This window comes from Eleutherodactylus coqui, chromosome 6, assembly GCF_035609145.1.
Source record: "Eleutherodactylus coqui strain aEleCoq1 chromosome 6, aEleCoq1.hap1, whole genome shotgun sequence".
In the NCBI taxonomy this organism is placed as follows: Eukaryota; Metazoa; Chordata; class Amphibia; order Anura; family Eleutherodactylidae; genus Eleutherodactylus; species Eleutherodactylus coqui.
In genome coordinates this window covers 152493345-152521268 of record NC_089842.1, presented here as the reverse complement: position 1 = coordinate 152521268, position 27924 = coordinate 152493345, and the positions used below count along the sequence as shown (strand labels likewise).

The following is a 27924-nucleotide window of genomic DNA, read 5'->3' as shown; positions in this document are numbered from 1 at the left end:
ATGTTCGATTTTTGTGTGCATTCGCGCACCTGAGGCTCAATAGCAGTCTATGGGGTTGCGCAAACGCACACCCTGTCCGCATGAAATCACACGTGTATCTGCACGATTTTGCAGTGTTAATTGCGGAGATGGTTCAAAACCAGCGCAGGTATGTCCTGCACCGATGTGAAAAGGCCTGTCGGCGCAAAAAATAAAAAAGTACACGCTCACAAGAACACGTGAGCGCTCCATTCAGAGCGCAATCACGTCATGCTCTCGCGAGCGTGAAAACATCCCGCCTGCAAGCAGAAGCTGTAAGAGTCGAATTCCACAGTATAAACAGGCATGCTGCGGATTTAGGATCTGCCACGTTTCTTTTTTAAGCGCTGCAGATTAATTGCAGAAAATTTCTGCACCATGTGAAGATTTTTTAAAACGTTCTTCGCAAGGCTTGTACTGTAAATGCTGCAGAATTTCCACAGCAACTCTGCAGCGTTTACTGGATGTCTGAAGGCAGCCTTTGGATATAGTCACATGTAACTAATTTGCTGCAGATTTTGCTTACCTTTAGTGCCTCCATCACATTATTATTTCTGCATGCCATAAAAATAAAGTAAAAAAAACGAAAAAAAACAAAATGGCAGAATTTTCGCCAATTTCAAAAAACATTAATAAAAGTTATCAAATACTCGTACATTATATGTACCCAAAGGTTTTGCCATAGAAAAGCCCTCATTGACGGGAAATTTAAAAAGCTACAGCTCTAAGAATACGACAACGAAAAAAAAAAAATGAAAAATCGGTTGGTCATTAAGACCTAAAATGGGCCAGTCATTTGATTGGGCCCTGTGCCACTGCCCAAAGCCAGACTCATACATGTTTACCCAAGTTCTGTGTGCACATTTGTAAGGACTGCTGTGGTTGGTATAAAAGATCATCCCATTTAGGGTCCTTTTATGGTGCTTATTGGTAAGTCCTAGAGGTCAGACCCCTACTAAACAAACATTGATGATGACCCATCCTAGTGATAGAACCCCTTTAATTCTATCCCAAAATGATCACAGGACTGGAATTTCATGCTTGAATTTTATTCATTTATATATATATCAAAATGCACTGATCTACCCATACCATGTACTCCATAAGCGCATTTGTCTTTATTGAACTACTGTAAGAAAACTCAGTGCAAACATTCTAAATGCTGAAATCTTCTACGACTATCCCAAAAAAATAAGAAAAGGGAAAAATAATGTTATTAATATCATCAAGCAGTAAGTCACCCCAATTAATAACACAGCAATGATACAATGTGTAAACCTCTTTAACACCACGCAATAAATACCTGTTTGTGATAGATATGAACCTGCCAGTTACCCAGAGTAGATCTTTGGTGAAATGATATAGCATGAAAAACATATATGGGAAGGTAATACCATTCAGCCCAACCAAACATGCTAAACGGACATTTTTTTTTATTTTTCCAGGAATGGCACCACTCCTGTCCATGTGGTTGTGACTAATATTGCAGCCCATTTAAGTGAATACAGACTAAAATTATTTTTACTTTTATCTAATGTTTATTATTTCTAACTTCTGGTCACTTGTCATCTATTCCTCACTAAATGGTCATAAGAAAGGAATCTGCAGGGGATCTTTAAAGGATCGTCTGTTTAGAAAATGCATTGTCAAATAGCACTTTAAAAAGAATCTATCATCACTTTTGCCCCCTTCCCCCAAACATCGCTATATAGGTGAAACGGTAAGCAGGTTAAACATACCTATGTTGCCAATCTACGCATCCTATGACAAAAGGGACCACTTGAGTGGCCACTCAAAAGCAAAGTGGAGAGGAGGGGGAAGGGGGGATGTGGAAGCATTTACAGCTGAGTATCCAGGACAGTTGAATGCCCATTGGACATTAAGCATCTAATTGGCATGCGATGTGTGAAGTATTGAAACTTTTTTTTCTCAGCTATGCTCCCACGTAAATCAGCAACACAGGCATATTTCATCTGCTTACTGCAACACCTATATAGTGGTGCTAGTGGTTTGGGGGACCAACAAAAGATGACAGATTCTCTTTAGTATAGAAGGTACTTCATCTATTACAAATAGATGGAAACAAAAAAAAAAATAAAACAGCTTACCACCACAGGATTGAATCACTCCTCATGTGGATTAGGAGGTGCAGGGAAAAACAAACACGCATTCGGGCGGCAAACCAACAGATCACAGGAAAAGCAGGACTTACAGCACGCTCATAAATAAAACGTAGCATTTATTGTATCTTCTAAAAGGCAACGCAGTGGGAAGCAGAGGATAAAAACAGGAACGCTTACATGTTTCAAGCCATGTATAAGTAATCCTGGTTCTTAGTCATAGCCTAGAAGATGCAATAAAAACTAGCTCATCTATTAGGCAGCTCAAACAGTGTCACTCACTCAGCAGACATGCATTACATGGACAGCTGATTCACGTCATTGGCAACCGTAAAATCTTTCATTTTTCCTACAGAGGCACTGTAGGGAAACTGAACACTTGCCTGTGTGTTCTGCAGCGATTTAGCTGATCACTGGGGATCCCAGCAGCAGGACAGTCTATGATCTTGCTTATAGTTGGGGGACCCTTCTAAACAAAAGGATTTTTGTTTGTTCTGTGCATGCATACATACAAATTTGGCACCACATAAACAGTATGCATTAAATATACTGTATATTATCCACCCTTGTACTTTTCTCGATTTTAGTTATACAAATGAAGATAAGCCATATTTAGATAGGAAAAGGTTTGCCCAAAATTAAAGGACACCAAAGTTACAGAAAACTCTTCAAAAGTGAGAAATCAATGGGGGCATCCACCTCAAACCCACGAATGTTATCTTTATAGGACATCTCAGAATTTAGGTGGAATTCCCCTTCAAGGAGCATTCCTAGTTATTGATATCCAAATTGGCAGAACAAAAATAACATAGAAAAATTATAAAACAAAAACTTCAGACTATTCTTTGTATCCAAATATATTTTCTTTGTATCTGTAGAAAAAGAAAGATGTAATTGTCTATAAAATGAATCTGGAGAAACGTCCGTATTATCAATATATTGGCGCAAAACAGAACAGTAGAGCAGAGTGGATGTAGTTAGATTCATGTCCTCCATTGATTGGGACAGATTTCTCTTTGGCATCTGTTGTACAGTGTCGTTCGGTGGCCGGGATTCATGTGCTATTTATGAGGAATTTCTCTTCAATTCTGGGAAATCTAAAAAGAAAAAGACAAGTCAATATAAAGTTACAAAAACTTTTAAACTGCCACATATATTAACCCCTTCCATCCCCATGATGTAAGGGTACGTCATGGGAGCAGGGTACTTCCCGCAAAATGACGTACCCTTACGTCATAGGGATAGCGTGAGATCATGACAGATCTCGCACTATCCGGCAGCAAGAGCCAGCTGTCACTGATAACCGACCTCCCGCTGTTAACCCCTTCCTTGCCGCGATCTAAGTAGATCGCGGCAGGGAAAGGGTTCACAGAGGGAGCGCGCTCCCTCTGTGACCTCAGCCGGCTCTCACGATGTTATCGCAAAGAGCCCGGCTGGTTGCCATGGCAACAGGATGCCAGATACCCGCGGCCCTTATTGCCATTGCCTATGATCGCAAGTGATAAGGCATTGCGGGAGAGAAGTCCTGCAATGCCTTATCACAGCGATCATCGGTGGTATGGTGTAAGTCCCCCAGAGGGACACAAATAGTGTAAAAAAAAATAAAAAATCAAAGTAATGTACAAAAAATAAAAATGTAAAAAAAAAGGTAAACACCCTTTTTATGCTTTTTCCCATATTAGCATAAAGAACATTTTTTAAAAATCCCACATATTTGGTATTGTTGTGTCTGTAAAGACCCATACAATAAATCGAACACGCTTTTTATCCTGCACAGCAAAAAGCTTTAAAAAAAATGCTAAAAAAACTGAGGCAAAATGCTAATTTATTGCATTTTTTGGGGGGGAAAAAAGGAATTTAAAAAAACGCATGTACCCCAAAATGGTACCAATAAAAGCTACAGCTCGTCTCACAAAAAATAAGCACTCACAGAGCTCAGTCCATGGAAAAATAAAGTTATAGGACTTGAAATGCAGCGATTTAGAAAAAAAAAAAAAATTAAAAAAAAAGGGTTTTTATTGCAGAAAAGTGGAAAAACCTAAAAAAAAAATATATAAGAATTTTGGTATCGTTGTAATCGTACCGGCCTGCAAAAAATCTATGGCACAATTGATCTCCCTGTTATCATAAAAAAAAAAAATAAAATTATAAAGGTTGTACAATATAGTCAATGTAACCAAAAATGGCACCAATAAAAACTACAGTTCGCCACGCAAAAAACAAGCCCTTATACGGCCGCGTCGACAGAAAAATAAAAAAGTTGAAAAATGAAGATAAAAATCTACCAAAAATCGTTTGGTCCTCAACGCCAAAATAGGCCATGTCATTAAGGGGTTAAATATGGGCAGTTCACAATGCAATGCCTGGGCTTTAGAAAGTGGAAATTCACCAATGATTAAAAATATTGATCCACCGAATAATCTAGCATCTTTCTAACTTCTCAGTTTCAAAGAAAAATCTCCTGTTAAAATCTTGGAAAAAAATTAACAAACTGATGCAGAAAGATTGTATTTGGCCGCCTGCAGACAGCCGGGTTGGAGAATTCTCGCAGCGGGACCCGACCGAAGCCCCTGCAGGGACCAGCGTGGCGCTCACCTCTCCTGTGGCTCCGCCTCTTTGATGTGACGGCTGCCGCCCAGCTGGCGCATGCGCAGAGCGGATCCGTGGGCTGGGAGTGACATATTTTTGTGTGGGCCTCTGCGAGACCCGCACAGAAATAGAACCTGCCGCGATTTGTTTTCCACGTGAGATTTCATGCAGACAAATCGCGGCCGTCTGCCTAGGATTGCGTTTTCTAACGCAATCCTATGGCAGAGTCCACGGGCGGAAATTCTGCGAGAAATACCGCCACGAAATTTCTGCCCGTGTGCAGGGGGCCCAAGTCTTAGAATTCACACCTAACATTGAGGCGCTCTGGGCATTTTAGGAGAGTCCACACATCGTGGTTATATCAATATTTTTGCCGATCTTTTTGTTAGTTTGTGAGCAAAAAAAAAAAGTAAATGTGTGCATTCACCCTTATGAGGTAATGAAATCAACTGTTAAGTAGTTTTTGGACTTTAAGGCTGGGGTCACGCATGTTGTATTCTCGAGTGAAAACTCGTGGCTTCGCCGCAGCAAAAGAAATCGCTAGATTTCCGCCGGAAAAGCGCACTTAGCCACAGGTTTTGGAGCGGCTTCGCCGCATGCTTTTTCTGTAGCTGCTGGCTCTCCCATTGAGGGAATCCGCACCGCAGTCCCGGCTTCACAGCGATGGATTCGCCGCCCTGTGTGGACAAGATTTTTGGCAAATTCCATGGCAAACCCGCCCCGTGTGAATCCAGGCTTAGATGCAAAAAAATTTTGCCAAAAAGTCCAACGTCAGACATTCCTGACTGCTTTTTTAATGATCCGGCAGGGCGTTCATAAAGCACTCTACCTGACCACTTAGTTGCTTGCCAGTAAACTGGTCTGATTATATGAGTGGCTGTAGGAAGCTGGACACATCCACTCCGATGTCCTGGCAGCCTCCTCTGCACTGTCTGCTGACCTGTGTAATCGCACATAGTTTGCAGGGAGGATTATCTTGTCTGTCAGCTTTCACTGCTTTTCCAGGCTGATTTATTGCATGGCAGGGTCACCCGTGCACGGCGTGTGGCCCCATACATTGATAATTCCCTACCTGCAGCTCAGAAGACCCTCCCTTGATAACGCCAGACACAGGCAAACAAATGTGGTGCCTGATATCCATCTACTTAAGGCTAGTTTCACACGGCCAAGCACAATATCAGGCCATGAAATTCTGCTCATGTACAGGTGATGTCCCCCGTGGATGCAAGGCGTTGTGTCAAAAACGCCTCACATTGCTTCAGCACGGTTGTGAAAGCCGTGCCAGAGGAAAGGCAAGTGTTTCCCATTGCTTTCAATGGGAAGCCTCACATCAAATGAAGTACAATGTGTTTTTTCGCCCCCATTGGAAACAATGAGCAAGGCATTCCAAGGGAACACCCAAAGATAGAACATGCCGCGATTTTTTCCCGCACTGCGATGTGTGTGTGAAGAATGGAGTTATTTATTCGAGATTTGTTTGTCTCGCAATGCACGAATCTCGCACGATTTTCACAGCCGTGTGAAAGTGGTCTAAGACTTATGGCCCTTTTACACCAAAGGAGAGCCTCACAATTCTCATTTGCCCGAGCGAAGGAGCAGCCTGTGTAGAGAGGCAAATTATTATTGGGAATCATGAACTTCTTGATCAGCGTTTCACATTTCTATGTGAAACGCTGAACGATCGGTGTTTTAACGCAATAAGCCGACGATGATTTTGATGCCAGCTGATACTGAATGACGAATGAGAAGGGCACGATTCTCGTTCGTCGTTCAGTCATTAGCTCGCATTTATACTGAACAATTATCGTTCACTTTCGTTTATTTGAGCAATTTTTGAAATAATTGTTCTGTCTAAACGCACCAAAATCAGAGATTATCAGAACATTATCACCAACACCAGAGAGGATCAAGACCCAGCTCCTCCTATCTACTACATGTATGTATGTGCCCCCTTGTCTGCTATGTGAGGTTGGCATTTGAAGGCAGGTTATGGGCACATATCCTCCTTCTGCATTTCTTAACTTTCATGTAATATTTTGATGAGTAACTAATAAGTACAAAGGCAATCTAGATCATCTTACACAAGGTAATCACATCAGACCACCAGGAAAGTTTTAATTGGTAGGAATTTTTTTACTACTTTTCTGTTGTTCAAACCTGGGGTGCAGCCTATAGTCGGGTGTGTCCTATAGTCCGAAAAAGCCCCACAGTATTTTAGGTGTTAATTAGAGGTGTAAGGGGTTAAAACCGGACTTATTGGCTCTCATATGTGGTCGTATAATCCAGAGGAGCTGTCGCCTCTCATGCATGAGACATGTCTGTATTAATGAATACTTGTGTAGTATCCCAGAATGTCATGCTGGTGCCCTCCATAATTGTCATACACGTATTGTCTTTTGTGGATGCACTGTGCAAAGCTGTCATGTCTATTTTCTTTAGGTGTGTTGCACAGCTGCAGCGTCTGAAGGGTTAATTCCCTTAAAATCATTGCCTGTCAGCTCTGTCTGTATGCTGAATGTATCTATCCTACTGTGTCATGTGGTACAAGTGAGGATATAAAAAGAGAGTGTCTGAGAGCGGGAGTGGTTGTTAATAAAGATGAGCGAGCATACTCGGTAAGGCGATATACTCGAAAGAGCATCGCCTTTTTCGAGTACCTGCTGGCTCGTCCCTGAAGATTCGGGGGGCCGCAGGGGTTAGGGGCGGTGCGGGGCAGGGAGGAGAGAGAGAGATCCCTCTCTCTCTCCCTCCCGATACGCTCTGCAACCCCTGCCCCCGAATCTTCAGGGACGAGCCAGCAGGTACTCGAAAAAGGCGATGCTCTCTCGAGTATATCACCTTACCAAGTATGCTCGCTCATCTCTAGTTGTTAATGATCTTCCATCCACATATGCTGTTGCAGGATCCACAGTGATACAGGGAAGCACCTTCAGCTTCCCTGTATTGAAAATAGAGAAGAAGGAGAGGCTCCCTATGAGGAGCTGAGGATCTTCCCCCTTCCCTGATCTGCTGGAGAAACCGCAGGGGCGCAGGGAGACATCTCTGGTTTCCTTGCGTCCAATATGGAGGAGACGGAGAGACAGCCTAACTGTATGTGAAGTGCATGAGAGAACGAGCGAGTCACTAAAAGTCCATTACTAAGTGCACAACCCTTAACATCCTACTTCACACAAACCAGGTACCCGTTCACACTACAGGCATTATTTTTCCTGTGTGGCCATCCGCCAATAGGATCCCCACACAAAAGGTACGTGATTTTGACACCCACGCAAAGAATGTGTGGGGTGCATCAAGGCTAAGCCTTCTTCTAAGTAATTTTGTCTTGCAAGAGAGTATGTGAAGAGATTCCTGTCTGTTTACCTCCTCAGGAGTATATATAATGTCCAGGACCGGTGACATATAGATAACGTGGACTATTGTTCCTGTGTATTTTTCCTCCCAACCTCTGAGCTTTTGCCTGTAACTGCTGCTGTGAATCTACCTGTAATTACCTGCTTGCAACGTTTATTCAAGTAAAGTTTTGCCGGGCCTCAACCGATCCTGAGGACCCGTGGTACGATACACTTGTCAGTGTTTATTACTCGGCCGCATAGGATAACGGTGTGGGAACGGTGGCGTCACGACGTGATATACATATAGACTTCCATAAATACTTCCCCGTTTTACCACTCGGTTACACCGTGATAAGGACTACCCCTCCACAACATTTATATTCTCTATAGAATAAAAATTCTGGAGTACCTTTTCTTCGAACTCTATGTCATTCCTATTGTCATGCAAATATAAGAATACACTAGCAACTGGACATTACTATTAACTTTATCAATGGTGTGCCTATATACTATGACTCCTTCAGCAGTGATTGTACAGGGTGAGAGCGTCATAAGATAAGAAAGCTTTAGAGTCTCCAACTACTGTATCACCTTCAGTTCCAACAAACCACACCATGTGTACATATAGGTAGAATACACTCTCAACATATTTCAGCATAGAACAGCACACATTATCCTACAAGCAAAATACTTACTAGGTGGGTTTCTGGGGTATGGAGGCAGCCACTCAAACAGACAGCTTCATGGATATGAGCCTGGGTTAGGGTACGATCCAGGTGCTCCAGAAAAGGGAGCAGATGGCCCCCACTGACCAGGGGGCACAGTACCCCATGGTACAGATGATGCAGCACCAGGAGTTGAGAATGGACTGGAGCCTGGATATGGCAGATTTGGGTTTGTTGGATACTGGCCACCCTGCGATCCCCATGGATTAGAAGCCCAAGGACCACCCTGTCCAGGGCCTGACTGACCATACGGAGCAGGATAAGGTCCACCTGGTGAGGGACCTTGTCCTGGAGCACTTGGATATGGTTGACTCGGAGCTCCAGAAGGGTTAGGATAGGATCCTGGCATTCCAGAAGGCCCTGAAGGATAGTGGGCCGCAGGGTACTGCCCAGGTGCATTAGGATAAGGCCCAGTAGGTGCCCCTGGTTGTGGCCCAGTAGGAGCCCCTGCATAAGGCCCAGCAGGTTGTGAAGGGAATGGAGCATTGGGGGCCACAGGTTTCTGCCCTGCAGGAGCTCCTGGATATGGCCCTGAAGAGTATGGGGCATTTGGTTGTTGTCCACCAGGCGCTCCTGGATAGGGTCCAGTAGATCCTGCAGGGTATGGGGCATTTGGTGCACAAGGCTGTTGTCCAGGTGCAGCTCCTGGGTAAGATCCTGCAGGACCTGAGGGTGCACTTGGTGCTCCTGGCTGAGGCCCAGATGGATATGGCTGTGATGGTGCTCCTGGCTGAGGTCCAGAAGGATATGGATGCGATGGTGCTCCCGGCTGAGGCCCAGATGGATATGGATGTGATGGTGCTCCCGGCTGAGGCCCAGATGGATATGGCTGTGATGGTGCTCCTGGTTGAGGCCCAGATGGATATGGCTGTGAAGGTGCTCCTGGCTGAGGCCCAGATGGATATGGCTGTGATGGTGCAGCAGAAGGCTGAGATCCTCCACTAGGATATGATCCTCCTCCTTGGCCTTGTCCATAAGGGGTGAATCCAGGGGCAGAAGGAGCACTTGGATTTGTGCCCCAAGGGTTTGATGCAGGCCAGCTACCTGGTTTCTGGTTATCTTTTGGGTTGCTTACATTCTGAGATTTGGCTGGAGTTGTATCTGATAAGGCATCCGCCAGCTATCAAGAAAAAGTTGCAAGAGTTACATAAAGGGAACATCAAGTACACCATTACTACAGTCAACAGCTTCTCTGGTTGGCTATGGGTTTTCCTCTGGCCCTGTACCCAACACCAGCCCTCTCATTTTGGGCACAACTTGCAGACTCCCCACCAATTTTAATAGAATTGCTTTTAAAACAGCACACATTTTTTAAATTATTTTTGGGTTTGCGAAGATCATAACACAAAGCCAACTAATGTCTAGGTATATTTGTTCTACCAATGCCGCCAATTATTAGTATTTGCTGCAAAAACAAAACATCACTTACTGAAAATTCATCCGCTCCAGCCATTGTACTGAAAGACAAATAAAAAGTTGGTTAAAACCTATTTTTTTTTTATATTATTTTGGATATACAGTAGGGAATGAATGGAAAGATCTGACAATACAAACATGGAAAAATGTAACATAATGAAAAGAAAACCCCACTAAAAATAAGATGCGGATATAGAGCTTGAGCAATTTCTTCTAATGCTTAAGACAGAGTGCTTCCGGTTGTTATACCAGTACGACAGGGCACCCACGATGGATATCCATAGCACCCATCATTCACCAGGACTGTTCCATCCTTCCTTCTGAGATGTGGTAAACAAGGTTCTATAGCAGAGCAGTAGAATCTCTTGAATAGCTAAACATCCTCCAATTAGGCCTAATGCCCATGGCCGGGTCGCATTCCGACTGCGAAATATCGCAGTGGAATCAGACCCGGCGCCCCCCAGAGTCCCCCAAGTGTCTTAGCCGGCGTAGTGCAGGGCATTACGCGCCAGCGCTGGGCTGTGACGTGGACTCCGGCGATCCGCTGTGAGCACTGCAGGAGTAAGTATCGCAGAACGGAATAATAGAACATGCTGCGATTCTCCGCTGCGAGCGGAAAATTGCAGTTGATTTCCGCTCGTGGGCAGGGGAGAATCGTTTAACATAGCATGTCTATGGACAGACATTGCCGCGGAATTCGCGGTGGGTATCTGGCCGCGAATTCCGCAGCGATAATCCATCCGTGAGCATTTGGCCTTAATTTGATAATGTGTCAACAAAGATGACAACCCTCTGGGCAAGACAGATGCGCCTTATACCTAGGGCAGGACCTAAGGGGTTGTGAATAACAGAAACTCTCTCTTTCCCATTGTCCACTCAGCCCATGCTCTGGACATAACAAAATGTGATTGTTCTCAGTAAGAGAAACCAAGTAATCTTGTAGATATGATACCTTTTAATGGCTAACAAAAATACATGATGTTATAGTGAGCTTTTGAACCTACGAAGGGTTCTTCATCAGGCTATTGGATCACATTTTGCTCTACTGGCTAATAGGGTACTAAAATGTTCGCTTTACCTACTTGAAATAATAGTTACATTCCTTTAAGAATTTTTTTGCTTCTAGGCAGTATAAGCAACATTTTTTTTTTTAAAGATTCAATGTCTAAACTGACATTTGGGATAATATGGTATGTGCCTCAATGACACTAAACCCTTGTGCAGACTACTAGCATTTTCTCCTTGGCTTACATCATTTTTCCTACCACCTCATCTGTGCCCAGCCCAAAAAAGTTCCCTCTTTCATCAGCTGTTTGCAATCGTGAGTAATTGTTGACAGGTTTGGGTGAAGTTCTGTAAAATATATACTATTCAGAAGTCTGTACAAATGATCTAATTATAAACGCAGTGATGTCAAAAACAGAAAGCATTTATTATATCGGACTAAGCATGTGGAAGCTACTTTTTTGGTAGGCACTATAGCTTGAAGCTCCTGGGTCCCAATGCAAACTCTTTAAAAGATCCATATTCCTGTTTGCCTCTCACATGCCAGAGAGGCCTTTGGGTCCCTCAGGCACCAGGCTAAGAGTGCAACTGCTAGCCCCGCACCTCCTATAGCTACATTCCTGGGTGGTACATTTCGGGGGGTGGTCACAGCGCTTAGCCAATCAAAGGCAGCGCTTCAGGAGGCGGGGATTTTCAATTCCCAGCCAGAAGAAGAGCAGAAGAAGAGTGCCAGGACCTGCAAGCAGACGCGCCAGAGATGACAGCGCTGCTAAGGTGATTTATTCTACATTTTTATTTTTCTAGTTATTGATTATTTTCAGGAGAAGGGGGCTTATATTTCAAGCCTCCGCCTCACCCCACCCCATCCCCGAAAATCCTTGTCACAATCCTCACTCATTTACTTCAATGGGGCTGGCGCTGCTGCTGCCGGCCCCATCGGAAACAATTATATGCAATGAATATATGCAAGTGTGAATGGATTAATGAAAATCTATGTACTTTGACTCCATTCATTGCGTATTATGTGCGAGTAGTATGCAATTAAATTTTGGCCGTGGGTGCCAGGCCCAAAAGAGTGAAAATGTGATGGTGGCTCAGTGTAGAGCAGGGGTCCCCAACTCCAGTCCTCAGGGACCACCAACAGGTCATGTTTTCAGTATATCCTAAGGTAAGAACACCTGTGCAATGTCTGAGGCACCGACAATAATTACATCACCTGTGCAATACTGAGGAAATCCTGAAAACATGACCTGTTGGCGGTCCCTGAGGACTGGAGTTGGGGAACACTGGTGTAGAGCACTGTTGCCTTGCAGCACTGGGGTTCAAATTCAACCAAGGACAACATCTGTAAGGAGTTAGTATGTTTTCCCAGTGTTTACGTTGGTTTCAGTCCACACTCCAAAAACATACAGATAGGGGACTATAGATTGTAAGCCCCAATGGGGACACAACCCATCAAGTGATAAGGTGCTGCATAATATGTATGTGCTATATAAAATGTTAAGACCTTTATATAGCACATACATATTATAATTTGTTGCATGACCTCTGACCCATGATTGTGGGAAAATTTGAATAGATCATTATATTGTGATATCTATATGCACAACTGAGAAAAAATCTGGTACAGATTTAAAACATGCCGCGGAAACTCTATAACCAATAAAAGGTTATCTAACTTAAAAGCTCATTAAGGCGATTTCTATTAGGACCTACAAGAGATTGTACTCCATTTTAAGGCCCATTTAGACACAACGTTTATTGCTCAAAATTCGCTCAAAGTCGGCTTTTGAGTGATAACAGTTGCGTCCAAATGCGCGGACATTGTGCAGTTTTCGTGCACAATTCGTTCCTCGCTCAATTCTAGTTTTCTTGAATTGAGCGATGAACTCTTATCAGCGGTGCAAGCTATTATCACAGTCGGCAGCGCTGATAAGATTCTTTCAGCTCGTGTCCCGCTGGTAGTTCACAGCAGGATGCGAGCTGTAAGCGCGGAGAACAATACAGCTGTTTGCCTATGCAGAACAGCTGTATTGTTCACCGAAGTGATAGCGGCGGTGTCCCGCTCCGCCTGCATAGCTCTTTAGTAGCTTCTATAGACTATGCAAAGATGATCGCTCAAAACTTCACTTAAACTATCGTTTGAGCGATCACCTGTCAGTGTAAAATGGGTCTTAGCAGTAGGCACTCAACAGGTTATATTAATCAATATAAGTGGCCGATATCAAGTCATGATAATCCGAATACAACCGGTATCACTAGTGGGAGGCACTGAGCAAATACTGTCAATAGGATGCTATGAAATATTGATTAGTGTGGTTCTGACTGTTGGGACCCCCACTGATCCACTTCCAGAGATTGGACCTACATCGACTAGCAGGTGAGCTGGGTCTAACAGATATTTAGGTGGACGGTAGCCTATATAATATCACATTTGACTCTCCCTGTATTATCTACAAACAGCAAGTGGTCATAATATATAACAACCTTGTAATTATAGCACAGGCGTCTGCAAACATTTGTCTCTCTAAGCAAAGCATACATGCAAATCCAACAAAACATTGCCTTATTATTAAACCAACAGTAGAACTCTCAGCTGAGCAATTATATTACTGAGAGTACTTACTCTCCCAAGTAGATTGTAAGGGGCCATTTACATTGTTCTGTGTATGGCCCCCGGTTTAATCTGAATCCATGAAGACAGGATTCAGACAAAACCAAAACCTTAGCAGATCACATTATTCTCTCTGGCACAAATGACAGAAACAAATGCAAATCTTATAGGTTGCCCTTTGAGCAATGAAAGGCTATGATCCCTTCCCGGAATCCCCTGAAAATGGGATTCAGATGGAACCCAAGAAAGTACACAGACAACATGTCAACATAAAGCCAATGGGACATTTAGGAACAGGAGCCACATGGGATCTGGGCTTTAAATGGTTAATATGGTTGTTTTTTTTCATCTAATAAGAGGGTGCCTGTGTAACTCACCTATGATGAGAGGTCATTTCAGAATCTGCGGGGGAATCCTTGAGTGCTTAAACAGAACATCTGGAAAATCAGGTGACAGCGCTAGATTGGCTGTCCAGCAGCTGGCGGGAAGATCTGGAGCCCATAAGAAGGGGAGAAGCAGGACCCCAACATACAAAGGTGGATTGAAGACCGAATGTGTCTCACTGCAAAGGAGGACCTCCTCAGGCAGCTGATCATCCACGCTGAAGAAGCTGGTAGAGAATAGCTGAAGCGGTGCCTGGCGGCTCCTCACTTCCCTTTGGCATCTGCTGCGGTGCTTTACTGCAGACAGTACGGGGACGTCGGTAACCCTGGACAGGATGACCTCTGCACCAGATGTGCCAGAAAGAGAGCCAGGAGGGAACTGAGGCGCCACTCCCCAACCACCGTTGCCCACAAGAAGCAAAGTGGATCACATGAGGGAGCCGCTCCCATAAACAACGCAGGGACAAATGCTGCGGCAGCAGGAACGGGTGAAGACCCCAAGGATGGCGAGATCCCCGGCGGTCAGAGTCAAGTCTCTGTCCGCTAGCAATGCAATTTCTTCCCCTGTACCTAGTAATAGTCACCTGGATATTGCAGATTTGTACAGTGTTTTATTAACCCTTTCTAGCCTGCTGCAAGGTAATGCAGAGAGTGGGGCTAGGTAATCAGCCAGTACATATACTGACTCTGGGCTGTCAGCCTGGGAGACGGTTTCTATTAGACCCAGTTTAGAGACGGTGCAGTTGTTGGTCAGGTGTGTATGAAGGAGGCGCTGACGTGTGAGCTGTCCCCTCTGAGTGTTCATCTCCCTCAGAGTTTACAGGAAAAGATATGGGGAGGTGAATTTGTGGAACTGCTGGACTTATTGCCGTCAGCAAAAGAGTTTAAAACAAAGTCCAATAGAAAAGTTAATGACAATGAGGACGAGCGGAGGAGAGCTCCTGTGAAAGGTTTTAATCACCCACTACAGGCCTTTTGTATATTTGCTGTTTTGTTGGAACGTTCACAAGTCAGCGCTTCTGGGTTATTTCGACATAATTTTAGAAGCTTATCATATTTTGGCGGTCTTTCTTGGTATTCGTATGATCAATTGTTTTGCCAAAAATCAGCAGTTTATCCTAACGTGTTACTGCCCCCTTTTGCCAATTTTAGACCATCTCCACTGGGGGTTGTCCCCCAAAAAAGATACAAATAGTTTTCCTATTCTTCATCATTTTTCCTACCCCACAAATTTGTCACTCAGTGATGATAGATACTAATTTATCATCAGATGAATATACTTCTTTTGATTCAGCATTGGTTTTGTTAGGGCGCTCAGGTCAGAATGCCTTATTAGCCAAAGCTGATATCAGATCCGCTTTTCACCTTTTACTGGTGTGTCCTTCTGGCTATAAATTCTTTAAGTTTCCAGTGTGAAGGGAGGTTTTACTTTGATACCTGCCTCCGGCCAATTTCACATGGCCAAGAAACTTGTGTGAGATTTGTGTGTTGCAAGATTCACAAATCTCACGCGATACAAACCCCATTTGTTGACTACATGAGCAATGTTGTGGCATGTCCTGTCTTTTTGCGTTCCTCGGAAGCATCATCCATTGTTTTAAGTTAGGCAGTAAGACGCATTGCACGGCATTGAAAACAATGGGAAACACTTGCTGATCCTTTAACGTGCCTGAAAGCTGCAGTGGAGAATCGCTACTTCACAGAAGTACAAAACACCTTGTATCGGCATGAAAACGCCCGTTGGCATCATGAACTATTTGTCTGAATTTTTGGTTATTGGTCATCCAGATACTGCTAAAGTGTAAAATGGCCCTTGCTGGTTGCTCTAAGATTAGAGGCTCTTGTCACACAGCTATAATGGAGGAGATGACAGTTCATCCTCTCTGACTGTATAACTATGGAATGATCCAATAAAACGCTTGATGGCTGCTGAGAATTCAAAGACACCGTCATTGCAGTGTAGGTCCATATACTGCATGTCTAGGGAGCAGCAGACACAAATTGCTGTGAATTCGCTCTATGTTCCCTTCTTTAATACAGGATCACAGTTCTGATAAGTGAAGTGCATTAGAAGGGTTGTCCTACAATGACAATCCCTTTTCCATATTGCACAATTCAGGCATGTGTCCCAATGCTCTATAAGCGCAGCTCTAGGCCTACCGATACAATACAGAGTTAGTCGAGAGCTTCCCTAGTGACAGCTGACCACCAGGAGAGACAATAATCTGCTGATTGACTGAATGGATTTGTGAGTCAATCCTGTTAAGAAATTACCATTTAAGCAATTTCCTAGGCCATTACAATAGGGTTAACAAAGATGAAGCGTCAGTCAACTCAATATTTTAAATGGGGAGATGGAACAATATCTCTACAGTCAATTTCAGACCTTGTAACAATGACTGGAAATATAACCAGAAGCCAAAGTCTTCTCCAAAGAAAAAGGTAACCATATACAGACAGCTGTTTCGGGGTATTTGCCCCTTATCAGTGTACAGTAGGTTGCTGGCTGGGCTAGGTGGGAAGTTTATGAAGAAGGTTGGGAAGAGTATAGTTTTTCCTTAGGTAGAACACCCAGTTAAAGGAAATCTGTCACTAGCGGTAGTACAGGCTCACACAAGCGTAAGTTTACCACATATTAGACAATGAATGGAGTCAATGAAAATACAGTGATTTTCATTGACTAACTTAGACTTAATTTTTTTTTAAACTGTGTATAAGACGTGCTTTAAAAAAAAAAAGCGTAGCTTGTTACTATTTTACAGCGTATTACGCACGATAGAGCTATAGTGCTCTATATGGGAGCGTAATAAATGCTGTACATGCGCAATTACACTGCGTATGTGTGGTGTTTATACATAACACCGCTAAGAGACAGAGCGGGAGATTTTAAAAAAAAGGAACAAGTCCCACTGCGTGAGATACACTGTCATAAGCAATGCAAAAATCGCTGCCCTATGCAGCAATGGATTGCACACCGCCAGCTCGCAAAGTTGCAATACGCTGAGTTATATGCACAGCATTTACGCATACACCCATGTGAGCCGGCCCTTATGCATTTTAAACTGGCCCAACAGTGCTCCCTACCTAATTACATGAGTGCTGCACATATGTTTATTACAACAAGCAGATATTCTATTTTTGCAACAAATCACTTTCAATAACTTCTGCGGTATATGCAAATCAGCCTGTCTCGAGGCAGGCCGCTAGAGCCCCGCTATCTAGCCTTTCATCATGCCCCTTCACCATTACGGTGCCTCCCCTTGCTACTGACATTGTTTATCTTTTCCGTTTGGAGAGGACTCTGACTTTGACTGCCTGTACATGGCGGGTCAGATTCCCCATGTGGGATCCCGCAGCGGAATCCGACCCTGTGCCCGGCAGGTGACCCCGCCTACTTATCCGGAACCTTCTTTATCTGTACTGCAGATGGTCCGGCTGGTGCGCATGCGCACTTGATTTTGCCGTGCTGTTGCTAGGACATGACACGTATCCTGCAAAGTTTCGCAACGATGGTTGCGGAAGGACTGCGGGTCAGACAGCTTCCATTGACTTCAATGAAAGTGGTCTGCAATGAATTCGCCTAAAAATAGAGCACGCTTCGATTTTTTTTTCTCCGCGAGCTGAAAAAAAATATTGCGGTTGATTTCCGCTCGTGTGCAGGAAAAGCAAAAAAAATATGGTTTTCCATTGCATGCTCTGGGCGGCATTTGCTGTGTAATCCGGAGGGGGCGTCCGCTCCGGATTCCACAATGCAAATCCGCACGTGTGCAGGCGGCGTTAGGGTTATATTCCCAATCATTGTTACAAGGCTTGTTAAAATGTACGACACTGACTTGCAGGAATGCTGCCTTCCAATTAGGTGGCGCTGTAGAGGAATTGTACCATCTCTCTATTTGCATAAATTTCCCAGAGGAGCATGTGTGGCCTTATTAGTCTACACACACCTATTAGAAGCTCTCCGTAAGGAGAAACCATACTTTTCCTGACCTCAATATTCCAAGCACAGCAAAGTCAGAGGCATGACAAATTCTAGGGGAAGTTTACTGTATGTTCTCAGGGCTTTTCAAATCTTATACCTCAGGTTGGGGATAGGCGCAGCTACATGAGCTGAATGTGAAAGTATTACTGTAATACAGGCCAACAGGTTCAACCAGACCTGCCTGCTTCTAATCTGTGTTGTCACAACACTTCTTAACCCTTTCAACCCCCAGTATTACAAAAAGGTGGTCAATCTTAAAAGGTCCACAAATCAACTAAGTGACTGCAATTATCACACTCATGTTCTATTGCAGTGGGATATCAAGCCCAATGTAGTCATAGTCTAAATCAATGATTTTCAACATGTGCTTCTCCAACAGATGACAAACTACAATTCACAGCATCCGATTGAGGGAAAATAGAGCCCTTCAAGCCATAACTACTCAACATGACCGGATACCTGGTCACTCTGCCTCTCTATGGCCCTAACTCTACCAGCCATTCTGTTCGTCAAGAATAAAACCTAACCCAATCAGCTGTCAGTACATGCTGGGAGTTGTAGTTCTGCAACAGCCACAAACTAGGAAGTCAATGCCAGATACAACTATTTTACTACACACTAATACTGCCCACACAAGCAATGACCATGACAGAGAGGTACCAGGGTAAGTCTAGTACCTTGACTTGCCTTCCATCATCCAAATCTGTCTCTCCGGCTGATAGACAGTAGATATCAGTATCCAACTGTACGGCCAATAAAGTCATTAAAAGTCATTATTACTGGTAATAGTTACAATGTGAAAGGTTTCTCCATAAGTCATCGCTCTAATCAATAGGTGTGAACAGGAGTACTATTCACAGATTACTTATTGGTAAACACTTTTAGTAACTCACTGTCCCTTCAAGAAATATATAATCTTCCTATAGAGATTGCTTATACAATCTATTTAGGAAAGCCCTACATGTATGTATACAGCCCCACCAACCCTGGGGGGGTTGTGTAATAATTAAGGAATAAGTACTATTATGTTATGTAAGGCAGCAGCCCCATGTAAGCACAAGGACAGGCTGAAGACATTGTAACCTGCGATCACAGGACAGAGTGTACAAGTGGCTAGAATACCTCTAGGACAAGCAGGGTCTCCTGTGTTCTGCAGTGGAGTCTCAGCGCAGAAAGTTGAGAGGGTCCTCCCAGGAACAGGAAGCTGCTCTCATCACCCAGCCCAGGTTCAAAGGCTGAAAGTGTGTCACACCCAACACCCTCTAGTGGATCTGTGCTGAGAGGGGAAAGGCTTAGGATCCTGCTGACAACGCTGCTGCTGCAGCAGCTCCACAGCCACTATAGAATAGGACAGATTTACGCACAAAAGATTGTTTTTTCTTCAGTTGAAACCCTTAAAGAATGTTGCATCAGTCTGTTTATACGCATCACTTGCAGCCCTTCTCTAATAAGGGTCTTTTCACACATCACAGATCCTTACCGTCACTTTTAACCCCTTATTCACATTGCCTATTTTAGACCTAAAAACACAGCGATTTTTTGGGGGGATTTTCATAAGCCGTAACTTTTTAATTTTTCCAGTGACATGGCCATATAAGGGCAAGATCTAGTTATTAGTACTATTTTGGGGTACGTATAATGTATTCTTTAATTTTTTATTTTAAGAGGACAGGGAGAAAAAAAAGCATCAGTTCTGCTATTGTTTTGCTGCCCGAATGTAATGTCACCCATACACAATGTATTGTGTATGGACAGCATTGCATACGCTACCCATAGAGAACAATAGGGCTGTTACAAGTGTGATATGCAGTGAAATAGAGAATGCTGCAATCCATTTCATGCACGTATCTACATGCAATATACATACACTAATGTGAATGGATCCATGATAATCAGTGTACTTTCATTGACTCCATTCACCACGTATCCTTAGGCGTGCATTGTGGTGAAATCACGGTCATGCAAATAAGAGATTAGGGCAGGCTCACACGAAAGTAGTTTCATTGCACATTACACGTGCAAATGGAGTCAATGAATGTACATTGAGTTGTATTGATCCATTCACATTTGCGTATAAGAAGGAAACATGTTTTATTTTACCGCATATTACACGCAATAGAGTTCTATTGTTCTCTATGAGTGTGTAATAAACGCTGTACATAGGCAATTACATTGTGTACGTGCAGCGTTTATACACAACGTCGCTAAGTGTCTTTAAATAAAATGAAACACGTCAGACTGCGCATTACAGCGTGTGTGAGATACGCTGCCATATGCAGCAATACGTCAGCTCACACCGCAGTAAAACCACACATTCTTGGGAGCCTGGCTGGTAATGGCTCACATTAATGTGGTTGGTGCCTAAAAAACTGCACTACATCTAGAACTGGGTACCCCGGTTTTCACCTATTAGGCTGGGTTCACACAGGGCAGATTTGCTGCGGTTTTGCCGCGGATTGCCGTTGCATATCCGCACTGCGGCAAAACCGCTGTGTTTGCAGTGCAATGCAGCACAAATGAGATTTGCCAAAAAGCTGTTCTCATTCTTTGGTCTTTTCCGCAGCGATTTTTTTGTCCATAGACCTCTATGGACGCAGCCAAAACCGCACCATATACGCGACAAAAAGTTGAAAAGCGCTGCGGAAAAAAACGCACGCGGATTTTTCCGCACGGAAATCCGCAGCAAAATCCGCAACCCCAAATTAACCTTTGAAGCGGTTTTGCCGCAGAAGCAGTTCTTCTCCGGCAAAACCGCGGCAAATCTGCCCTGTGTGAACCCAGCCTTACACTTTAAAGTGGGATTTGGTCTTCGCTGCGGGGTCCCCAAGCCGTTACTCACAAAAGTAGTCTCAATTGTGTGGCAGCTGACACTAACATAAGACCAAGGTATTAACGCTATACTCACCTCAGATGAAGCCTGTTGCAAAAAAAGGATTACATTGTGAGCCAGTACTATGCTGTATATAAGCAACATGCATTACAATTACGTAGAGTTTGTAACTTCAATCTACTGGCCAACTATGCAGAATTTCCAACAAGGCCTTTAATTAAAGGGGTTGTCCCGCGCCGAAACGGGTTTTGTTTTTTTTTCAATAGGCCCCCCGTTCGGCGCGAGACAAACCCAATGCATGTGTTAAAAAAAAAAAAACGTTTAGTACTTACCCGAATCCCCGCGCTGCGGCGACTTCTTCCTTACCTTAGCAAGATGGCCGCCGGGATCTTCACCCACGATGCACCGCGGGTCTTCTCCCATGGTGCACTGTGGGCTCTGTGCGGTCCATTGCCGATTCCAGCCTCCTGATTGGCTGGAATCGGCACACGTGACAGGGCGGAGCTACGAGGACCAGCTCTCCGGCACGAGCGGCCCCATTCACCAGGGAGAAGACCGGACTGCGCAAGCGCGTCTAATCGGGCGATTAGACGCTGAAATTAGACGGCACCATGGAGACGAGGACGCCAGCAACGGAACAGGTAAGTGAATAACTTCTGTATGGCTCATATTTAATGCACGATGTACATTACAAAGTGCATTAATATGGCCATACAGAAGTGTATAACCCCACTTGCTTTCGCGGGACAACCCCTTTAAGGCTCCTTCCTTGGTCCCCTCCTCTTCTCTATCTACACAGCACCAATAGGACAAACCATCTGCTCATTTGGCCTCCTACATCACCTCTACGCTGATTACACCCAGTTATACACCTTCTCCTGTGACATCTCAGCACTATTCCTCTGAAACAAATAAAGACTTATTATTATCAATTTTAATTCTTTATCTAAACTGCTGGTCTGTTCGACACTATATCGCTCCCCATTGTGTGAACTACAAACATTCTGCTGTCTGTATAGAAATATACATCCCATTCCTCATCCCGCTAATACAAACTCCATTGAAATCCAAAAAAATTGCCAATCACGCGCCCCTCACTCAACTCTAGTTTCCATAGAGTCTGCGGCTTTTGGCGCTCCCTTGATTTCCCTTCTTGGTGCTAGGCCCCCCTCCCCGCCGACACATGCTCTCCCAAGGCTTCAAATTTCGGTCCAAATCTGGAACCAATTGGTTTCTTCAGCTTCCGTGAAGGTCCCAACCGTAGTCCTTCCGTTGAGATTTCTCTCCTCTATACTTGCAGATTTTGATTTTGGAATATGGGAGCCCTATTAAAAACATTGGTGATTTATGTAAAGATGGGGTCGTGATGGATTTCCCGACATTGAGTCAGCAATTTAAGTTTCCAAGCAGGTTAGGTTTTGCCCATCTGAGACTGCGATATGCCCTACAATCCTTGGATATACACAGGCCGGTGTTTCTTAATGGCAGCTTTCATATTTTTCTCCCTTCCACTGAATGTCTCCGGGGTTATTACCACATTCTATGACAATACCTTCTCTCAGGACACCTAGAGTAAGTCCGCACACATGACAATGTGGTAGATAGATCTTAAGGGACAATTCAGTTTGAAAGAGTGGAGGCGTGCCCTCTCCTGGACCAAGATGGTATTACATGTAGAGATGAGCGAGCATGCTCGTTCGAGTATTGAGGTGTTCGAGATACTCGTTACTCGAGACGAGCACCACGCGTTACTCAAGTCAATTACATTTCCTTCCCTGAAAGTTTTGTGCCATTTTCTGGCCAATAGACATGCAGGGAAGGCATTACAACTTCCTCCTGTGACGTTCCAGCCCTATCCCACCCCCCTGCAGTCAGTGGCTGGCGAGATCAAGAGACCGCCGAGTATTTAAAGCTTTCCAGCCCGCTGCTCGCCTCAGACACATGCTGGCAGAGATTAGGGAGGGTGCTGCTGCTATAGTTAGAGTGTTGGCGTCTTCAAGAACCCCAACGGTCCTTCTTAGGGCCACATCTGACTGTGTGCATTACTGTTGTGGCTGCTGGGAGCAGTTTTGCTATTTTTTTTTGTTTTCATCTTGGACTCTGCAGACTATTGCCTTCTCAGTCTGCAGCCAATTATACAGAGTATAGGGGCAGTATTGGTGAGGCAGGGACAGTGCTACTGTAGAATCCTGTCAACAAGTACCCCAAAAAAGCTCCTGTTTAGGGCTGTGACCGTGTGCATTACTGTTGTGGCTGCTAGGAGCAGTTTTGCACCAATTTTTTTTTTCATCTTGGGCTCTGCAGACTATTGCGTTCTCAGTCTGCAGCCAATTATACAGAGTATAGGGGAAGTATTGGTGAGGCAGGGACAGTGCTACTGTAGAATCCTGTCAACAAGTACCCCAAAAAAGCTCCTGTTTAGGGCTACCTGTGACCGTGTGCATTTAACTCCGTGGCTGCTGGCAGTTGTAGTACCTCACTATTGCACAGCTAGGCCTGCTTGCAGGCTTCTGTATTATTTTTTTCCTGGGTGCAGTTTGCGTAACATAAGCGCTGTTTCCCTCCAACTGCACGCCGATAATTCAAAATTTTTTTACACCGCTGTGTGTCTGCCGTCAACTGCACACACAGCGGACGGTGACAGCCCCCGATAGAGGGAAACTCAGATAGACGCTATATAGCCTGCATTGTATTTCCCAAAAATTAAAAAAAAAAGAAAAATACTTCTTACGGCTAGCTGTGACTGTCTGCATTTCACTGCATGGGTGCTGTCAGTTCAGGTGTATCACTATTGCATATTGCACAGCTAGGCCTGCTTGCAGGCTTCCGTATAATTTTTTCCTGGCTGCAGTTTGCGTTACATAAGCGCTGTCTCCCTCCAACTGCACACCAATAATTCAATAAAATTTTTTACACCATTCTGTGTCTGCTCTATTCGTAATCCACCATGCTGAGGGGTAGGGGTAGGGCTAGAGGACATGGACGTGGACGCGGGCGAGGATGCGGAGTTCCAAGTGAGGGTGTAGGCATAGGCCGAGTTCCTGGTCCAGGTGAATCACAGCCGCCTGCTGCAGGATTAGGAGAGAGGAAAGTTTCTGGGGTCCCCAGCTTCATATCACACTTTTGTTCTGTGGCTCCACTGTTGTCCATTAGCTGTTATTCGCATCTGAAGGTTTGATTTTGCCCATGGAGGCAAAATTCACGGTGGAGGGGCGGAACGCAGCCTGAACCTGGGCTCGCTAACGTGCTTCCCACACAGACTATAGCGGGTCCTGGTCATGCTGTCTTGGCCTTGTAATGCCACCTCCTGTAAACCCTCCCCCTCCTCCTCCTCCAACAATGAAAACATTCTTGGCAAATGGTTAAGCTTTGGTCCCTCTTGCGGCGGTCCAAGAATTTCACCTAAACCGGCACAATAGGAATGCACCCCCATCCTCCGTCCCTCTTAATCCTGGCCACAGTTCCGAAAAACAAATAAATACAACCGGTGTCGTATTCGATTATCCCTAGCTGAAGCATTCTGCCGACCGGTAGAGCAATTGCAGCTTCCATCTTGTTGGTGCAGATAATAATTACATATTGTTGTGTACAGCTGAGGTAGGAATAGAGCCGACTATAGAACACAGCATCCCTGCATGGCTGTATACAGAGTAGCACCAGGCACATATCCTTGGCGGAAGCAGGCCAGCTGAGATCCACATACTCCCGGACTGATTTTGGACTGATTGATGAGGCCTTTACTTGTGATCATCTTTGGTAATTCCTGACAAAGATGAGTGGTATAGCCAGAAACGTGCATTGCTAACACTTTGCAATGGTCAACAGAAAACATATGAATGAAGCCTTTCCATATTTCTGATTGAGATGAGGAGGAGTTCCGACTTTTAGTTCCCAGAATATCCTTTTCATTGCTATCAAATGCCCCTCTTGTCTCAGAAAATACTAGCTTTTCCACATAGCTGTTGTCGCTTCCACTTTTGTTCTGTGGCTTCACTGTTGTCCATTGGCTCTTATTCGCATCTGAAGGTTTGATTTTGCCCATGGAGGCAACATTCAAGGTGGAGGCACGGAACCGAGCCTGACCCTGGGCCCGCTAACGTGCTTCCCGCACAGACTATAGTGGGTCCTGGTCATGGTGTCTTGGCCTTGTAATACCACCTCCTCCTCCCGCTTGGGGTCAGGGGATCAGCAATGCGCATCATGTATTTTCTCTCGTGTTACCACAGTTATCGGAGAAACTTGTTTGGGCCAAAGGAGAGGAGAGTAACTGCATTAACGTTACAGGGGTCTGCCTATACTTCAGCTGCAGAAATATTACAAGGGTCTGCCAATACCGCAGCTACATAAATGTTTCTGGGTTCTGCGTATACTTCTGCAACTAAAATATTACTGGGGTCTGTCTATACTGTTACTACAGAAATGTACCTAACACTGGGCTCTGCCTATACTGTTGTAACGGAAATGTTACTGGGGTCTGTCTATAGTGTTACTACTGAAATGTTACTAATACTGGGCTCTGCCTATACTGCTGCTGCGGAAATGTTACTGGGCTCTGCCTATACTGCTGCTATGGAAATGTTACTGGGGTCTGTCTATACTGTAACTACAGAAATGTTACTGGGGTCTACCTAGACTTCTGCAACATAACTGTTAGTGGGGTCAGCTTATACCTTTGCTACAGGAATACTACAGGGGTCTGTGCATAGTATGGCTGCACTAGGTTTTCACATCTCGGTGTTCTACGTATCTGGCCCCCCCAAAAAACCCAGTATGACTAGGGCATGCAGTGTGGGCCGAAGCCCACCTGTATTTTATCTGCCGTTAGCTCAGCTGTCCAGGGCACTGCAATGGGATTTATTAATGTACCATCGGTGGTTTCCTGGGACCCACCCATGCTGTGGGTCCACACAGACTTCCCTAAGCGGAGTTGTACCTGCCTGTGACTATTAATTAAAAAAAAACAGTCTGACTGGGGCATGCAGTGTTGGCCAAAGCCCACCTGTATTTTATCTGACGTTAGCTCTGCTGTCCAGGGCACTGCAATGGGATTTATTTATGTACCGTCGGTGGGTTCCAGGGAGCCACCCATGCTGTGGGTGCACACAGACTTCCCATAGCGGAGTTGTACCTGCCTGTGACTATTAATTAAAAAACCCCAGTCTGACTGGGGCAGGCAGTGTGGGCCGAAGCCCACCTGTATTTTATCTGACGTTAGCTCAGCTGTGCGGGGCACTGCAATGGGATTTATTAATGTACCGTCGGTGGGTTCCAGGGAGCCACCCATGCTATGGGTGCACACAGAATTCCCATAGCGGAGTTGTACCTGCCTGTGACTATTAATAAAAAAAAACAGTCTGACTAGGGCATGCAGTGTTGGCCAAAGCCCACCTGTACTTTATCTGACGTTACCTCAGCTATCCAGGGGACGGCAATGGAATTTATTTATGTACCGTCTGTGGCTTCCTGGGACCCACCCATTCTGTGGGTCCACACAGACTTCCCATTGAGGAGTTGTACCTGCCTGTGACTATTAATTTTAAAAAAACAGTCTGACTCGGGCATGCAGTGTGGGCGGAAGCCCACCTGTATTTTATCTGCCGTTAGCTCAGCTGTCCGGGGCACTGCAATGGGATTTATGTACCGCCGGTGGGTTCCAGGGACCCACCCATGCTGTGGGTTCACACAGAATTCCCATAGCAGAGTTGTACCTGCCTGTGACTATTAATTGAAAAAAAAAAACAGTCTGACTAGGGCATGCAGTGTTGGCCGAAGCCCACCTGTACTTTATCTGATGTTACCTCAGCTATCCGGGGGACTGCAATGGGATTTATTTATGTACCGTCGGTGGGTTCCAGGGAGCCACCCATGCTGTGGGTGCACACAGAATTCCCATAGGGGAGTTGTACCTGCCTGTGACTATTAATTTTAAAAAACCCAGTCTGACTAGGGCATGCAGTGTTGGCTGAAGCCCACCTGTACTTTATCTCACGTTAGCTCAGCTATCCGGGGGACTGCAATGGGATTTATTAATGTACAGTTGGTGGCTTCCTGGGACCCACCCATGCTGTGGGTCCACAAAGACTTCCCATTGCGGAGTTGTACCTGCCTGTGACTATTAATTAAAAAACCCCAGTCTGACTCGGGCATGCAGTGTGGGCCGAAGCCCACCTGTATTTTATCTGACGTTAGCTCAGCTGTGCGGGGCACTGCAGTGGGATTTATTAATGTACCATCGGTGGCTTCCTGGGACCCACCCATGCTGTGGGTCCACACAGACTTCCCAGAGGGGAGTTGTACCTGCCTGTGACTATTAATTAAAAAAACCCAGTCTGACTCGGGCATGCAGTGTGGGCCGAAGCCCACCTGTACTTTATGTCACGTTAGCTCAGCTATCCGGGAGACTGCAATGGGATTTATTTATGTACCGTTGGTGGCTTCCTGGGACCCACCCATGCTGTGGGTCCACACAGACTTCCCATAGCGGAGTTGTACCTGCCTGTGACTATGCAAAAAGGCCAGACTGACTAGGGCATGGAGTGTGGGCCGAAGCCAACCTGTACTTTATCTCACGTTAGCTCAGCTATCGGGGGCACTGCATTGGGACAAACTACAGGAGCAATACAGCGCTAATGAGACGTTCACAGCTACGCTAGCATTGGAGTCAGCTGTAGGCCCGCAATTGCTGAGGGTTTGTGTAGAGGCCTATGTCCTGGGTGTAGTGAAAGTCCGCTTCCTGCCTACGATTGCTGAAGCTGTGGGCCAAGGCCTATGTCGTCAGCGCGGTGCAAGTCTGCCATGTTTGGCCGCTCTGATTTATTTATTGTTCATGTCTTGGGTTTCCTAGGACCCACCTATGCTGTTGGTGCAAACTTAGTTCCCATCGCGGTGTTTGACCTGTCTGGCACAAAGACAC

The 27924-nt window shown here is 44.9% G+C and overlaps 1 protein-coding gene across 1 annotated transcript; it reads right to left on the bottom strand.

Moving 5' to 3' along the window:
* Positions 1–1051: 1051 nt before the first annotated feature.
* On the bottom strand, positions 1052–19439 carry MAPK1IP1L (mitogen-activated protein kinase 1 interacting protein 1 like). The gene is made up of 4 exons (XM_066608009.1): positions 19304–19439; positions 10214–10241; positions 8755–9904; positions 1052–3235 (listed from the first exon to the last, which is right to left on the bottom strand). The coding sequence occupies exons 2-3, from the start codon at positions 10235–10237 to the stop codon at positions 8801–8803; spliced, it is 1128 nt and encodes a 375-aa protein (XP_066464106.1). The 5' UTR covers positions 10238–10241; positions 19304–19439; the 3' UTR covers positions 1052–3235; positions 8755–8800.
* Between the last annotated feature and the right edge of the window lie 8485 nt (positions 19440–27924).

Excerpts from the sequence above, each read along its gene's own strand:
- MAPK1IP1L (XM_066608009.1), bottom strand. The coding sequence starts at position 10,237 with ATGGCTGGAGCGGATGAATTTTCA. Across the intron at positions 9,905-10,213 it reads CTGGAGCGGATGAATTTTCA|CTGGCGGATGCCTTATCAGA; the intron begins GTAAGTGATGTT and ends TTTTCTTGATAG.